This window comes from Cololabis saira, chromosome 9, assembly GCF_033807715.1.
Source record: "Cololabis saira isolate AMF1-May2022 chromosome 9, fColSai1.1, whole genome shotgun sequence".
NCBI classification, from domain to species: domain Eukaryota; kingdom Metazoa; phylum Chordata; class Actinopteri; order Beloniformes; family Belonidae; genus Cololabis; species Cololabis saira.
Genome location: NC_084595.1, coordinates 46239516 through 46257160, shown reverse-complemented (window position 1 = coordinate 46257160; position 17645 = coordinate 46239516). Strand labels below are relative to the sequence as shown.

Sequence of the window (17645 nt, the reverse complement as noted above, 5' to 3'; positions counted from 1 at the left end):
GTATGTATGTATGCATGTATAAGTATGTGTGAGTATAATTATAGTATATAATAATAATAATAATAATAATAATAATACTGTTATTTAGCAGTGTGAGTTCAGTGTGTGAATATTTATAAATACAGGTTAAATGATCAGTGAATGGGGGTAGGACTAAATAAGTTTACACTTCTTCCTACTCCTTTTTTGGCACATGTAAATCAAGATAGCAAGTTTTAAAAGGATGAAATTCTTTGTTTTGTTGTTTTGTTTTCTTAAACTTCTTATGAAGTGTTTTTTTTACATGTACTAAAATAGAATAAATCAAATTTAAAAAAAAAAAAAAAAAAAAAAAAAAACAACCTGATAGCACTCTGCAGGGTTTTCCTCCAGCGTGGACTTGCTGAAATGTCTCATCTTTAGAAGCACCTTCTACGGAGTATTAGGGCCAGGCAGGAGAAAATAATATTTTAGAGGAGGAAGATTTTTTTTTTCATTATGCACTTCGAGAAAAAAGTCGAAATGTCAAGAAAAAAGTCGAAATGTCGAGAAAAAAGGTCAAAATTTCATGAATAAAGTTGAAATGTTGAGAAAAAAGGCGAAATTTCGACTTGTATTTCAACATTATTCTCGACATTTCGACTTTTTTCTCGACATTTCAACTTTTTTCTCGAAATGCACAATAAAAAAAATCCCCTCCCTTCCCCTCTCAAGTATTTTTTCTCCTGCATGGCCCTAAACTCTTCCGTACACCTGCAGATCCTGTCAGGACGCGTTTGGTTCCTCTGACTTGTGTATAGTCCAGTTAATGAGGTCTACCTGTTCAGCCCTGTTGATGGAAATATCTGACCACATGTCAGCGTAATCAGCCATGTAATCTCATTTTCTTTTTTTATATATATATATATATATATATATATATATATATATATATATATATATATATATGTTTTTATTGGCAGACTGTTTCCACAATACAGAGCAAAACAGATGAACATACTTTTTTTTTTTTTTTTTTCTTCCCTCTCCCCATCCCTCCCCCCACAGTTATCGTCATTAATTTTCCCTTGGGAATAGCAAAAAAATAAAATAAAAATATATAATAATAATAATAATAATAATAATAATAATAATAAAAAAATAAAAAGATAGTAATATAGTGAAATAACAAAAAAGTAGTAGTAGTAGTAGTAGTGCAAACTTAAATAAGAAAATAAAATGAAAATGAAATGGGTTATCTAGAGATTAATAATTAGTTCTTAGATCAATGATTAGCAATTCCAGTAGTAGTCATCACAAGTAATACTAGTAAACACTTGAGTCGGAATGTTGTCATACATCACCCCCAGAGTTATATACCAATGTATGTAATCTCCTTTTCTGATGGTGGCAGGATTATCATGTGCTGTTTGATCTCTCCTACAGGCGTGTGTGTGAACTGTGATGGAAACACCCAGGGGTCCAACTGTGATGAGTGCCAGCCTGGTTTCTACCGCAGCTCCGGTTCTGGCTCCGGGTCCGGCCTGAGCAGAGCCTGCGCGCCGTGCCCCTGCTCCAGCTCCAACTCTAACGGGACCTGTCACACTGGTCAGTCCCTGCTCGCCACTCAAACCTGACATAGCCGTGTCCTAGAACACGCTTTCTCTGGGAAAGTGCAGACCTGGCGTGCTGCATAGTAGTGTGACTAGGCCTGTGTTTATTAATTCCTAAAAATCGATTCGTATGTCTAAAGATCTATTATTTTTTTTTCCATCATTACATTACAACTTTTGGTATTTTTTTGTTTATGCCCAAAAAAGGAATGTTTTGTTGGACACGAGAATAACTGGTGCCATGTTTTTGCCTTTAAATATGTTTAAAGGTATGAAAACATTAAAGTTTTCAGTTATAATCGCATAAATTCTCTATATATCATTACTATATATATACTGTCTTGGGGTTACATTTGCATAAAATGCTAAAAACAAAATTCTCAAAAATTAAAAACCAAAATAGACCGAAAATGGAAAAAATGAAAACGGAATGTGGGAAAAAATAAAACTGATTTCACTGTTTGGTAATTCTACATGATGTTTCTGTTTCAGTTCTATCAGCATTCTGGGAGCTGATTGGTCCTTACAGCATCATTAGCTGCAATACTTGCTGTTGAATCTCAATATAATACTAGTATTAATATGTTGCAGAACTACAGTCATCTAATTTATGCAACAGCTGAAAAAAACATTTTTAATAACACTAACCCAAATCAATATCGAAATCGGATCGAATCAAAGCGTGATAATTGATTCTGAATCTTAAGAATCAGAATGGAATCGATTCTTGACATTTGAATGGATCCCCAGCCCTACATGTGACATTCTGAAACCAGAGGGAGCTGGTTTCATCACTCTAAAATCACTCAATCACCATGTGGTTTTATAGCATGTAAAGATCGTCCTCTCAGAAATCACAAGATGGAAACCTGGGATTGATCTTAAATGTCATGTAAACATGTTATCCAGTAGCACTGATAGCACTGGCTCTAAACATGTTCAGCTGTATTTTTGCATGAGATCACTTTTTTCGGCCAAGACTAATTGTCATTGTTATGGGCTTTACTCCTAATCGGTGCTTCAGACATCCGCTGGTAGCATCACAAAGCTGGTAGTTGAGGTTCAGGTCTGGAAATCAGAAGTCGAGTCACTGAAGAGGGAACTTGAATCTGTGACTGTGTGAAATAGTTGTTTTATGTCTTTTAAATCTTACACTGAGTGGACGTATGACATACCTGTCCACAGCTTCCCTGTCACAGCTGAACTGTCCCATGGTGCTGCTCCGTCTCCGTCTCCAGCCACACGGGGCCTGTGACTTGAATGAATGAATGAATGAATGAATGAATGAATGAATGAATGAATTTATTTCAAACATGTACAGTACAAGCAAAAACAAAAATGTCATACATTCTGGATTCATTACAAATCAACTGAAATATTGCAAGCCTTTTATTATTTTAATATTGCTGATTATGGTTTACAGTTTAAGATTAAGATTCCCAGAATATTCTAATTTTTTGAGATAGGATATTTGAGTTTTCTTAAGCTGTAAGCCATGATCAGCAATATTAAAATAATAAAAGGCTTGCAATATTTCAGTTCATTTTTGTTTTTTTAATTGCATTACAGAAAATCACAATATTCAAATTTTCTGAGACAGTCCTGTATATTAAAAATAGAAATAAACAGTAACATCTTCATATGCACATAGGTTCGAAAAAGGAGTAGGAAGAAGTCTACACTTGTGTTTGATATCAAGATAAAAAATGAGAGTGAGAGAAGCTCACTTTTTTGTTTGTTAGTTTGTCTCGGCTGCTGAAAAGTCAGCTGGAGCCGTGAGCAGCTATGAAGAGACAGAGCTCCTGGTAGATCTGGTCGTTCTTTATCTCCGTCTAGATCCCTTTTTAATTCTCTCCTCAGCACCAGGTTTATGAACATCTGCACCTCAGAGTTGGATCACCAAACAGACTTCTGCTGCCGTTGCTGTTGAATAAAATGAACCAGAATCCGTCAGAGTCTCTTTCTCTGATTTCCTCCTCCTGACTCAGACGTCTGACTCCAACCCCCCGACCAATCGGTGGTCTGTAGTGTGATGATGTCAGATACAGCCGACTCAGCAGCTTAGAACTTCAGCAGAATAGATACAGAAAAGTATTTACTCGGCACATTAGACCCCTGGTGGAGAAGAACCAAACCGAGTGGAGGAGAGTCAGGCTGAGTAGGTTCTAGTGGAAAAGCGCCATCTGTGGCTTGGTCTGCCGACATTCAGCTCCACCGTGAACGAAACAAAAGGGAACGACTTTAGATTTTAGGAGGAAAGGGAATATTTCCATCAAAGGAGAAGAAGTGGAGGGGATGCAGGACTATAAATACCTTGGCACCATCAGCACCAGAGAGAGACTTAAGAAAAACTCTCCAAACAAATAAGGAAGGCTGCTGCTTTTACGAGGACTGTTAGGGAGCAACCAGGGATGAAAACAGAGCTGCAGAACAACGTTTATAACAGGGGTCGGCAACCCGCGGCTCTAGAGCCGCCCTAGTGGCTCCCTGGAGATTTTTCAAAAATGTTTGACCTTTTTTTCCCTTTTTTTCCTTTTTTTTCTTTTTTTTCCTTTTTTTCTTCTTTTTTCTTTTTTTTCTTTTTTTTTCTTTTTCTCTTTTTTTTCTTTCCTTTCCTTTTTAATCTCGACATTTCCACTTTTTTCCTCAACATTTCCACTTTTTTCTCGAGATTGTACTTCAACATTAATTTCGACATTTCGACTTTTTTCTCAAAATTTTGACCATTTCCTCGACATCTTGACTTTTTTCTCGACATTTCCACTTTTTTCCTCAACATTTTGACTTTTTTCTCGACATTTTGCCTTTCGCTATTTGCCTTCATTCTAAGGCTGATACAAGACTTTTCATTTTTTGCGGCTCCAGACATATTTGTTTTTTGTGTTTTTGGTCCAATATGGCTCTAAAACATTTTGGGTTGCTGACCCCTGGTTTATAACCTACTTTTTACTGCAGAAGTGTAACTTTCCTTCTGGGAGTTATAAGAGTTAAAGGATTGAGAAGATATGATTGGACGGATCTGTCATCTAGGACTAATAATAATAATAATAATGCATTTAACTTGTAACGCACTTTCCATTCATGAATCTCAAAGTGCTACACTTAGACCATTATTCATTCATACACATCCTCACTGGTGGTGGTAAGCTACGTTTTGTAGCCACAGCTGCCCTGGGGCAGACTGACAGAAGCGTGGCTGCCATTCCGCGCCTAACGGCCCCTCCGACCACCACCAACATTCATACACATTCACACACATTCACACGGGGCAAGGTGGGTAAGGTGTCTTGCCCAAGGACACTACGACAGTAACTGGGACAGAGCGGGATTCGAACCGCCGACCTTTGGATCATTGGACGACCCGCTCTACCACCTGAGCTACTGCCGCCCCAAGGACTATGAACAAAACTCTTGATCACACGTCGTCATGTCATCTACTTTCATCGTCTGAGTTAATCAGGCTCCGGCATGACAACGTCACACACTGGTGGAGGTCGTAGCCTCTCCGCAATCCAACTGCAAACTGTTTTCCACAACAGGAGACAGAGGTTTTCATTCAGCATTCCATCATTGTGTTGACCTGACGCTGGCATTGATGTGCTCCAACCCACCATCACTTCCTGATGCCCCACTCATCGGCCGGGGCCTGCATAGCAACAGCCGTGCATAGATGCACTTAGGCTGTCAGCTTTCATTGGCCCCTGCTGGGGTCAGAGTGGAGGCTGCACACCGTGGGAGGGAGTGAACGGAGGGAGTGAACGGGACATGAACCAGGCTGCAGTGAGCTAGGACAGCAAGAGCGCAGCTGGGCCGTTTCAGAACCAGTCAGGCAGCAAGGCACCAGGGGGGATGGGCAGTATCACCCTCTGTGCAGACAGCATCACTACAGGAAGAGCTGTCTAAGAGCAGGGGGGACCCAGACACCCACCCTGGATCACTTTGACTGCATACGTGGGTTTTGGTCGCAGCATCAGACCAAACGGGCAGCTTCCAGGCAGACGGCAATGGCAAACAAGAAGATGACACAGTGCAGGATCACAACTCCACAAAGGGCCGTATTTCTATAAATGTGCCTGTTACAGTTAAATCAGAAACATCCCTCAACACTGACACATGCACGGGTGAAGTGGAGAAGCAGTCGTGCTGAATGTGGGTCACCCATGCTAAATCATCCATGTATGATTGTGTGTTTATGCTGTGGCAGACGATGGCTGGGGTCTTTCCTTTCAATGAGAGGATCTCCATTCATTTCTCTCTTTTCCTTTCCTTTTATTCTTCCAGTGTTTACATTTACAAGTGTCAGAAAGAATGTAAAGGGCTAGCAGTTATCATATATTGCTCGGGGGTCATGTTCTGGGTCTCTGGAAAGTGCCTAGAGACAACCTTTGTTGTATTAGACGCTATACAAATAATTGAATTATCAGACTTATGAAAGTGTGCCACAGTAAATTGAAGGATAATGGATGAACAAGCAGGTCAAGTCCTTTGGCCCCCTGGGTGCCGCTGCGTGGCCCTGGAAGCTGAGGTGAAGGTGAGGTGAATGTGGGGTGAGATGAAGGTGGGGTGAGGTGAATCTGGGGTGAGGTGAAGGTGGGGTGAGATGAAGGTGAGATGAAGGTAATGTGAGATGAAGGTGGGGCGAAATGAAGGTGAGATGAGATGAAGCTGGGGTGAGGTGAAGGTGGGGTGAGGTGAATCTGGGGTGAGATGAAAGTGGGGTGAGATGAAGTGGGGTGAGATGAAGCTAGGGTGAAGGTGGGGTGAGGTGAATCTGGGGTGAGATGAAGGTGAGATGAAGGTGGGGTGAGATGAAGGTGGGGTGAGGTGAAGCTGGGGTGAGATGAAGGTGAGGTGAAGGCAGGGTGAGATAAAGGTGAGGTGAAGGTGGGGTGAGGTGAATCTGGGGTGAGGTGAAGGTGAGGTGAATCTGGGGTGAGTTGAAGGTGAGATGAAGCTGGGGTGAGGTGAATCTGGGGTGAGATGAAGGTGGGGTGAAATGAGGTGGAGGTGAAGGTGGGGTGAGGTGAAGCTGGGGTGAGATAAAGTTGAGGTGAGATGAAGGTGGGGTGAGATGAAGGTGAGGTGAAGGTAATGTGAGATGAAGGTGGGGTGAGGTGAAGCTGGGGTGAGATGAAGGTGAGGTGAAGGCAGGGTGAGATAAAGGTGAGGTGAGATGAAGGTGGGGTGAGATGAAGGTGGGGTGAAGGTGAAGGTGAAAGTGGGGTGAAGGTGGGGTGAAGGTGAAGGTGGGGTGAACGTGGGGTGAGGTGAAGGTGGGGTGAAGGTGAAGGTGAATGTGGGGTAAGATGAAGGTGGGGTGAACGTGGGGTGAGATGAACATGGGGTGAGATGAAGGTGGGGTGAAGGTGAGGTGAATGTGGGGTGAGATGAAGGTGGGGTGAACGTGGCGTGAACGTGGCGTGAGATGAACATGGGGTGAGATGAAAGGGGTGAACGTGGGGTGAGATGAAGGTGGGGTGAGGTGAAGCTGGGGTGAGATGAAGGTGAAGGTGAAAGTGGGGTGAACGTGGGGTGAGATGAAGGTGGGGTGAACGTGGGGTGAGATTAAGGTGGGGTGAACGTGGGGTGAGATGAAAAGGGTGAACGTGGGGTGAGATGAAGGTGGGGTGAACATGGGGTGAGATGAAGGTGAGGTGAAGGTGGGGTGAAGTAGAGATGAAGGTGAGGGGAAGGTGGGGTTTAGGTGAAGGTGGGGTGAAGGTGAGGTGAATGTGGGGTGAGATGAAGGTGAGGGGAGATGAAGGTGGGGTGAGATGAAGGTGGGGTGAAGGTGAAGGTGAAAGTGGGGTGAAGGTGGGGTGAGATGAAGGTGGGGTGAGATGAAGGTGGGGTGAACGTGGGGTGAGGTGAAGGTGGGGTGAAGGTGAAGGTGGGGTGAATGTGGGGTGAGATGAACGTGGGGTGAGATGAAGGTGGGGTGAACGTGGGGTGAGATGAAGGTGAGGTGAAGGTGGGGTGAAGTAGAGATGAAGGTGAGGGGAAGGTGGGGTTTAGGTGAAGGTGGGGTGAAGGTGAAAGTGGGGTGAAGGTGGGGTGAGATGAAGGTGGGGTGAAGGTGAAGGTGGGGTGAAGGTGGGGTGAATGTGGGGTGAGATGAACGTGGGGTGAGATGAAGGTGGGGTGAATGTGGGGTGAGGTGAAGGTGGGGTGAAGGTGAAGGTGAAAGTGGGGTGAAGGTGGGGTGAGATGAAGGTGGGGTGAAGGTGAAGGTGGGGTGAAGGTGGGGTGAATGTGGGGTGAGATGAACGTGGGGTGAATGTGGGGTGAGGTGAAGGTGGGGTGAAGGTGAAGGTGAAGGTGGGGTGAATGTGGGGTGAGATGAATGTGGGGTGAGATGAACGTGGGGTGAGATGAAGGTGGGGTGAACGTGGGGTGAGGTGAAGGTGAGGTGAATGTGGGGTGAGATGAAGGTGGGGTGAAGGTGGGGTGAGATGAACATGGGGTGAGATGAAGGTGGGGTGAAGGTGAGGTGAACGTGGGGTGAGATGAAGGTGGGGTGAACGTGGCGTGAACGTGGCGTGAGATGAACATGGGGTGAGATGAAAGGGGTGAACGTGGGGTGAGATGAAGGTGGGGTGAGGTGAAGCTGGGGTGAGATGAAGGTGAGGTGAGATGAAGGTGGGGTGAGATGAAGGTGAAGGTGAAAGTGGGGTGAGATGAAGGTGGGGTGAACGTGGGGTGAGATGAAGGTGGGGTGAACGTGGGGTGAGATGAAAGGGGTGAACGTGGGGTGAGATGAAGGTGGGGTGAACATGGGGTGAGATGAAGGTGAGGTGAAGGTGGGGTGAAGTAGAGATGAAGGTGAGGGGAAGGTGGGGTTTAGGTGAAGGTGGGGTGAAGGTGAGGTGAAGGTGGGGTGAAGGTGGGGTGAGATGAAGGTGGGGTGAACGTGGGGTGAGATGAAGGTGGGGTGAAGGTGGGGTGAGATGAAGGTGGGGTGAAGGTGGGGTGAGATGAAGCTGGGGTGAACGTGGGGTGAGATGAAGCTGGGGTGAACGTGGGTGAGATGAAGGTGGGGTGAACGTGGGGTGAGATGAAGGTGGGGTGAACGTGGGGGAGGTGAAGGTGGGGTGAGGTGAAGGTGGGGTGAAGGTGAAAACCCAACGTGGTGAGGTGAGTCATCTTCCTGTGTGACGCCAGATGGAGCTGATCAGTCCTGTTACTCCTGTTATCAGAGACAGCTGATCTGTCCTGTTACTCTCCTGTTACCAGAGACAGCTGATCTGTCCTGTTACTCTCCTGTTACCAGAGACAGCTGATCTGTCCTGTTACTCTCCTGTTACCAGAGACGGCTGATCTGTCCTGTTACTCTCCTGTTACCAGAGACAGCTGATCTGTCCTGTTACTCTCCTGTTACCAGAGACAGCTGATCTGTCCTGTTACTCTCCTGTTACCAGAGACAGCTGATCTGTCGTGTTACTCTCCTGTTACCAGAGACAGCTGATCTGTCCTGTTACTCTCCTGTTACCAGAGACGGCTGATCTGTCCTGTTACTCTCCTGTTACCAGAGACAGCTGATCTGTCGTGTTACTCTCCTGTTACCAGAGACAGCTGATCTGTCCTGTTACTCTCCTGTTACCAGAGACGGCTGATCTGTCCTGTTACTCTCCTGTTAGCCAGAGACAGCTGATCTGTCGTGTTACTCTCCTGTTACCAGAGACAGCTGATCTGTCGTGTTACTCTCCTGTTACCAGAGACAGCTGATCTGTCGTGTTACTCTCCTGTTACCAGAGACAGCTGATCTGTCCTGTTACTCTCCTGTTACCAGAGACAGCTGATCTGTCCTGTTACTCTCCTGTTACCAGAGACGGCTGATCTGTCCTGTTACTCTCCTGTTACCAGAGACAGCTGATCTGTCCTGTTACTCTCCTGTTACCAGAGACAGCTGATCTGTCCTGTTACTCTCCTGTTACCAGAGACAGCTGATCTGTCGTGTTACTCTCCTGTTACCAGAGACAGCTGATCTGTCCTGTTACTCTCCTGTTACCAGAGACGGCTGATCTGTCCTGTTACTCTCCTGTTACCAGAGACAGCTGATCTGTCCTGTTACTCTCCTGTTACCAGAGACAGCTGATCTGTCCTGTTACTCTCCTGTTACCAGAGACAGCTGATCTGTCCTGTTACTCTCCTGTTACCAGAGACGGCTGATCTGTCCTGTTACTCTCCTGTTACCAGAGACAGCTGATCTGTGGGTTGGGTTTTTGGCCACATCAGATTCCAGCCGAGCTCTGCAGAGTCCGGTCTGTTCATGGTCCTGATGTGAGGTGTGGATGTTAAAGCCTGCTCTACAACTAGCCAACAGACTGATGGAGAGTTTACAAGACACATTCAACAATCTCTGAAAGTCCCAACAATAGACACACACATTAGTTAACAATAGACAACCTGTGAATACTACAGATTACATTAAGGAAAGGACTTGAAGGAGAGTATATCTAGTCAGCAGTGGGAGTCCATACGTGAATCGTTTTTTTGTACTTCTTGCTCCATGCACTGGTGCAAATTTAGTTGGAAGAATCTGGTATGTTATTTCATTACCCCTAAAATGAAACCATATCTGGCAGCTTCCCAACGAAGATGTTGGAGAGGTTGCGGGGACGACGAAGCAGATCACCATCACATTTTTTGGAGCTGTCCTAAGATTAAGTTATTTTGGAGAAATATTTGTTCATATTTACAACAAGTACTCGGACAACAGATTCCACTGTCATGTTTGTTGCTCTATCTGGGAGATATTCCAGAAGAGATGTCAGGCAGGGACAAATACCTCCTGAGAATTCTGACTGTCGCTGCTAAAAAAGCGATCACTCGTAAATGGTTACAGACTGACTCTACAGTGGATGAATGGCTCAGGATCATTGAGGACATTCACGAGATGGAAAGATCGACTTTCTTACTGCGGCTGAAAGGTGATTTGTATGCTGCAAGATGGTCAAAATGGACGGCTTTCTTGTTAAATAAGGGAGTGAGTGGGGGTCCGTCTCTCCCCCCTGCTTTTGATAGACTATGATTTTCTGAATATATTACCTTCCGTCCAAGTTAATTGGGACAATGATATGAATCTTTATGTAACCTACAACTCTGGCTTATTGAAGACATGGCAACAACTGTTCTGGTACTGTGACTATTTTGTTTTGTTTGTTATATACCTTGTATAAAATCAATACAAATTTGAAGTATAAAAAAAAAAATAGACGACCTGTGGGAGGGGGTAGAACCAGAACGGGCCTCCTCCACTAAAGGATCTTGGGACACCTAGTGGTGACATGCATGTGCTGACGGTCCTCAAAAGAACTCAACGTCTGCAATGTGACATAGAGGGCTACAGTGGGATTGGGTCCCGCCGGGTCCTGCGGGACCCAGCGCAAATCTGGCGGGAGCGGGCAGTTTGAACTTTGCTGTGGGCGCCGGGCGGCTAAAAAAAACACTATGGGATCGGGATGTAGTCTAGCGACAAGATGGAAATCAATGAGGTGGAAAAAAAACCTCAAACAAGGTCTTTACAAAACAAAGACAAAGCAAGTCAGATATTTGGAGAAACTGCGTTTAGTGTTGCATCGTGGAAGAGAGACATGGGATTGGAACCAGCAGTTGGTCAGCAGCATTCTCTTCCTCCACAGCAATATAATGGCCAAGTGATTCATTTGTTAAATTAATTCATTTCATTCATTAACTTTGTTTATTTTATGTTATTTATTGGTATTATTTGAGCCACTCACAGCTACTCTCGTTGTTATAACCTCAATCACATAATTGATGCAGCGCTAAAGGTGAAACAGCTTGTGTGATGATGACAATGATGCATTTGCATCTAACTTTCAGTCATGTGACCTATGAACTGTCAATTATCCATCAAGCTCCACAATGATCATGTTAACATTAAATCAGATAGATTTGCGTAGGACATTTCTCTTGCGGGCCGGGAGAAGACACAACATCAATGCATCTCTATTATTGTGCAAGCATGAATTCTCAGAGTTTTGCGGACGCGGGCGGGAGTGGAACACACAGGTTGCGACCTTTTGCAGCTAAGGTCAGAAATTGAGTGGGAGCGGGATGAAGAAAACAGTCCCGCGCAGGAATCTAATGTGGCACTCAAACGGCCTTTGTATCAATCTGGTCTTAATGTTGTTTTTATGCAAGTTTCATCTCGTAAAGACCCAAATCTGAAGGAATGTGTGTAAATACAGGACTGTCTCAGAAAATTAGAATATTGTGATAAAGTCCTTTATTTTCTGTAATGCAAAAATGTCATCCATTCTGGATTCATTACAAATCAACTGAAATATTGCAAGCCTTTTATTATTTTAATATTGCTGATCATGGCTTACAGCTTAAGAAAACTCAAATATCCTATCTAAAAAAATTAGAATATTCTGGGAATCTTAATCTTAAACTGTAAGCCATAATCAGCAATATTAAAATAATAAAAGGCTTGCAATATTTCAGTTGATTTGTAATGAATCCAGAATGTATGACATTTTTGTTTTTTTAATTGCATTACAGAAAATAAAGGACTTTATCTCAATATTCTAATTTTCTGAGACAGTCCTGTATGTCCCTTGTATTCGCTGCAGGTTTTTGCCACTGTGTGCCCTGGCCCCCCTGGCCCCCCTGGCCCCTGGCCCCCCAGGCCCCTGGCCCCACCATCAGCTGACTTGTGACCTCTCGTCCTCAGATTCCAGGGGCTCCCCGGTGTGCGACCAGTGCCTCCCCCGCTACAGCGGCCCTCGCTGTGACCGGTGCAGCTCCGGCTTCCACCAGGCGTCCGGGGCCTGCGTCCCCTGCGACTGCAGCGGCAACGCGGCCCCTGGGAGTTCGGCCCCGCCCTGCCACCCGGAGACGGGTGACTGCCTGGGCTGCATCAACAACACGGCGGGCCCCCGCTGCCAGCTGTGTGCTCCTGGATACGTGGGCGACGCTCTGGCGCACAACTGCAGCCCAGGTGAGTGAGTTCCTCAAACACGGCTCCCAGGAGGCACGACGCTGCTGCCGGGCTGGGGAGGGAAGGAGGGGCGTATACTCGCAGACTGTACTACTAGTACGTACTGATTTTGCCAAAATGGAGTATGCAGTATGCAGTATGCAAACAAAAGCAAAATCTGCAGTATGCGAAAAAAAAATCCACAGCATGCATCAGACCAGTCTACCTCGCCTACTATGTCCCAGAATGCAATGCGCCCTTGACCGGACAGCACAATTTTTAATTTTTTTTTACAAGCTTTATTGAGAAAACACAACACTGCGCCATGTTTTATACCAAGTACGTAAAGGGGCACTAAATAAAAACCCAAACATATGTAGCTTAATAAAATAAAATGAAATTGAATAGACTATGTTCATTTTTAATACATTTATTAAAATTGTGAGGCTCTGATGTACAGGCAGAGCAGCAGCAGCTGCTTCTGGGGCTCCAGTAAAAACATGAAGCTTCACTTTATATTCAGACAAACTAATGTGGCAGCTATAACTGTTAGAATCCATCTATTAAACCAACATTTATCTTCCTAAATGATTTATTTCAGCCAGCGTTATTTGGATAAACTGAGCTCAGGTTTGGGATCTTAAAGGTGACTTTTACGCCTGAAAAAATATTAAAACTTAATAAAGTGGCAATATCAACAGCGCTTTATTTAAATTAAAACAGCTTCTGGCTCTCGGCTTCCGCGTACTCTCAAATTAAATACTTATGATTTTTGAAAACCGCGCAGTTATGGATAAGCCCTGAATGCAGGCATTGTGACGTAGAATTGTCAAATTGGTCTGGTACACCGTACGAATCTGCACAGATTACTTTTGTAATACTGTATTTGACCCGGTCTTTGTACGTTTTGACTGTATAGAAACGTAATTCTTGCCATTGTAAGAATGAGATGTACCTGCTGTACTCTGCTGCCCTTACTTCTTAACTTGTGCTTTTTATTATTTTAACTCTTTTCTTATAATTTTATTTCATTTTATTTGTTATTTAAGCGTACTCTTAAATTAAATACTTAACAACTTGTACTTTTTATTATTTTACCGTATTTTCGCGACCATTCGGCGCGCCGTGTGGAAAGGCATACCCTCAGTTTTTTGTGTCATTTTTGGATTTAAAACACACACACGGTGCACCGACTGAAAAGGCGCCGTCTACACACACATGGAGCGCCGCCTTACAACACACACGAGCGCCGCACAACACACACAAATAGAGCGGAAAAAAAATTAATTAAAAATAAAGAGAGCAAAACTTAGTTTGATTGTACTTTATTTAAGTTATTACATTAAAGGGGACCTATTATGGCATACAATGTATATTTTAAACAGGCCTTGAATGTCTTAAAAACAATCTAAAGATTGTTTTTTCTACATAAATCAGAAATTCAGCCTGTGGGCCATGTCACTAGTTTTACCGCTTCTATCCTTCTCTGTGAGGGATTCTGAGAGGGCGGGGCTATGATAATGAGGCTCTGTGCTGATTGGCTGCCTGAATGACGTGTAGCAGGGGAGGAGACAAAGCCTCTCCGGGCAGAAGAGCAGCGGCTCCGTACACAAAGCGTGTCCCATGCGAGAAGCTTCTTCGACAAAATAAATTCCTTCGCTTTATTTTTTTTGTATTGGACTGTCCTAACTGGTCGCGAGTTTAACGGTTTCAGTGTGGACAGAGAGAGTTTTTTTTTTTTCCACAATTTGTTTATTGATTTTTCATTTTAATGAACAGACATTCATAAACATAACACTCAAAAAGAGTATCCCTCCCCCCACCCCCCCTGGCACCTACCCTATACAAGCACAAGAAAAACAAAATATGACGAATTACTTAGCAAAAATAAAATAAATAAATAGTAATAAGCGCATCACGCAAAATATAATGTTGACAGTCCCCTTTCAGTCTAAAGAGATCTTACATTCTGTGCTGTTCACATAAGACACAAAGGAGTTCCAAGTCACATCAAATGAATCAGATCTATTAGAGAGGGTCAGTCTGATTTTCTCCAGTTTAAGAAAGTAAAGCACCTCCTTAATCCAGATCGTATGGGTGGGTGGGGCTGTGGATTTCCATCTCAGCAGGATTAGCCTCCTGGCCAGCAGGGTTGTAAATGCAGTTAAGTCTTTATTAGCAGGAGAAAGAACAAATTGCGAAGGCCACACACCAAACAGGGCGGTTAGAGCATTAGGGGCGACATCTTTTCCAATTACCTTGGATAATGTAACAAAAATATCAGACCAAAATCTTTTCAATGAGGGGCAGCTCCAAAACGTGTCTGTAGCTTGCGGTGGCCTGCTGACATCGGTCACACAGAGGAGACACTGTCTCAAACATTTTTGCGAGCCGCGCTTTGGTATAGTGAGCCCGATGTATGATACGGCATTGCATAAAACTATGTCTAGCACAAATTGAAGACTTATGTACTCTTCTCAAAACTTCCACCCACTCCTCATCGAGGATTGTCGCACCTAAATCTGTTTCTCCAGACTGTTTTAAGAGTAGTTGAGGAGTTCAGATGAAGGTCATAAATATTTGAATACATTACCAAGATTGCCCCCCTCAATGAGGTTAGAGGTCTCAGGAACATCTCAAAATTTGAAGGATTGGGTAGAGCTGGGAATTCTGGGAATGCAGAACGGGCCCAATGCCGCGCTTGCAGGTATCTAAAAAATTGTCCCTTAGGGAGTGAGAATTTATCGACAAGTTGTTGAAACGATGCAAAAATTGAGTCAACATACATGTCTCTTACGGTTTTTATGCCCAGCCTAGCCCATAAAGCAAAGGAATTGTCCAGTAAAGACGGAGGGAATGCGTGATTCGCTGACAATGGAGCCCCGACAGAGAATCTATGCAGGCCAAAATGGCGTCTAAATTGAGCCAAGGTCTTAAGACATGAGGCCACAATTACATTTCTGGCAAAACCAGAGGTAGAGGAGTGAGGGGGTGAGTATAACAAGGCCTTCAAGGATACCGGATGAGCTGAATTCGCCTCCATGACTAACCACGATGGGGGGACCTCAATGTTTTCGTACTGAATCCAGTAGTTCAAATTCCTAACAGTGGTCGCCCAGTGATAGTATAAAAAGTTAGGTAACGCCATTCCACCTGCGACTTTGGGTCTTTGTAATACTTGACGGCTCAACCTAGGAGTCTTCTTGTTCCAAACAAAATCCAAGATAAGGCTGTCTAATTTACGAAAAAAAGAGAGAGGAAGAAAAATTGGGATGCACTGAAATAAGTAAAGAAAACGTGGAAAAATATTCATTTTAACTGTATTGATCCTAGAGAGATTTAGGAGGGACCACCGTTCAAAGTCATCTTTAATTCGTGTGAGCAGAGAGAGAAAATTTTTCTTATAGAGATTAGCCTGTGTGTCAGCTATATACACTCCAAGATAAATGAAACCAGACTTCGAGACCTTAAATGGAAACAGTCTAAGCGGATACTCTCTTGCCTGCTTATTAACAGCGAATAATTAGCTTTTGTTAAGGTTCAGTTTATATCCCGAAACCTTACTGAAAGCGTCTAGAACCGAGAGGGCCGCAGGAATGGAACGCGCTATATCAGACAGAAGCAGCAAAAGATCATCCGCGTACAAGGCTACCTTCAGCTCCACATCATGTCTAGTTATACCCCGAATATCGGGGTTAGACCGTAAGGCGATCGACAGAGGTTCCATCACAAGGGCAAATAAAAGAGGACTTAACGGGCAACCCTGTCTTGTAGAGCGACCTAAATGAAAGTATTCGGAATTTGTGTTATTTGTTCTAACAGAGGCGAGTGGCAAGGCGTACAATAATCTAACCCATGAAGCAAATTTTTCCCCAAAACCAAATTTTCCCAGAATAAAAAACAAATATTCCCACTCCACTTTGTCAAACGCCTTCTCCGCATCCAACGCGACCAAGGCTTCAGGCAGAGCAGACGGAGAAGGACTATAAGCCACATTAAAAACCCCCCTAAGGTTAAAGTGGACAGAGAGAGTTTAACGGTTTCAGTGTGGACAGAGAGCGTCCGATGTCACGCAGCTCGACCTGATAGTCGGACGCTCGCGTGCAGTTACACGCTGTAAAAGGATCTTAAAGCCTGATTTACGGTTCTGCGTTAAATCAACGCCTACCCTACGCCGTAGGCTCTGCGTTGGTGAAACGCGGAACCATAAATCAGCCTTTAGTCACCTCGTCTTCACACAGGAAGATTTAATTGAATTCTAAACAGTTACACCACAGTTCTTTACTCCGATTGCTAATCATTTCATATGTTACAAGAAATCACAACACTGAATTTTCACAAATTTTACAAACTTTATTGTTAAAAAAGGACATAAGTTGTATATCAATAACATTTATGCACTATTGCTGGCTCAAGGAAGGACCGTGCGTCTTCTGAAGGTGTCGTTGAACAGCTTCAGGTGCTGGGAAGATCTGAAACCATAAACAGAAGAAAAATGTATTACGGTACTAATAGAGCTCTGTAACACGGAGTAACACGGGAGCTAAGATAAATACTTAGCCCATGCAAAGATCATACTTGTAGACAAATATAAATAACATAAAAAAATAACGTCACTTACTGCTGACTCGTGTGCAGTTGCCGGGTCCGTGCTGTTGGAACTGATCATTTTATGAGGGTAAATGTTGATGCAAAACCTAATTTCTACTGTCCCTCGCTGTGGAAACAGCCACCGCTTCTAAACAATGGCGGAGCTCCGGCCGGCGGAGTTAGTTGTGGGTGTGGTTTCAGCAGCGGAGGCTGACCTATGGAAATCTGCTCCTGTCGTTACGTCACGACGGGAGCAGATTCTGAACGGCTCGCAGAAGTCACATGACACTGGAGGATTCCGTCGGGCGGGGTGAACAGACCCTGCAGAAATTCATGGGATTTCATCTTCCCTGTGTTGGCAGGGTGAGGGGAGACCACTTCATATATGTTAAAACATGAAAAAACGTGTTTTTCATAATAGGTCCCCTTTAATCAAACCCATCGAAATCTTCATCCTCCGTTTCTGCATTTATCCGAGCCTGATCGCGCTGAGACCGGGAGAACTGCTGCGACGGGCAGAGCCCACAGCTCTCTGGCCA

The 17645-nt window shown here is 44.1% G+C and overlaps 1 protein-coding gene across 1 annotated transcript in view; it reads left to right on the top strand.

The window, feature by feature from the left end:
• Positions 1-17645, top strand: part of si:ch211-158d24.2 (multiple epidermal growth factor-like domains protein 9) — a 66435-nt gene that overhangs the window by 46128 nt on the left and 2662 nt on the right. Inside the window, exons 4-5 of the mRNA XM_061729690.1 lie at positions 1405-1566; positions 12271-12537. Of these exons, the coding sequence (XP_061585674.1) occupies positions 1405-1566; positions 12271-12537 (429 nt within the window). The remainder of the gene's footprint in view (positions 1-1404; positions 1567-12270; positions 12538-17645) is intronic.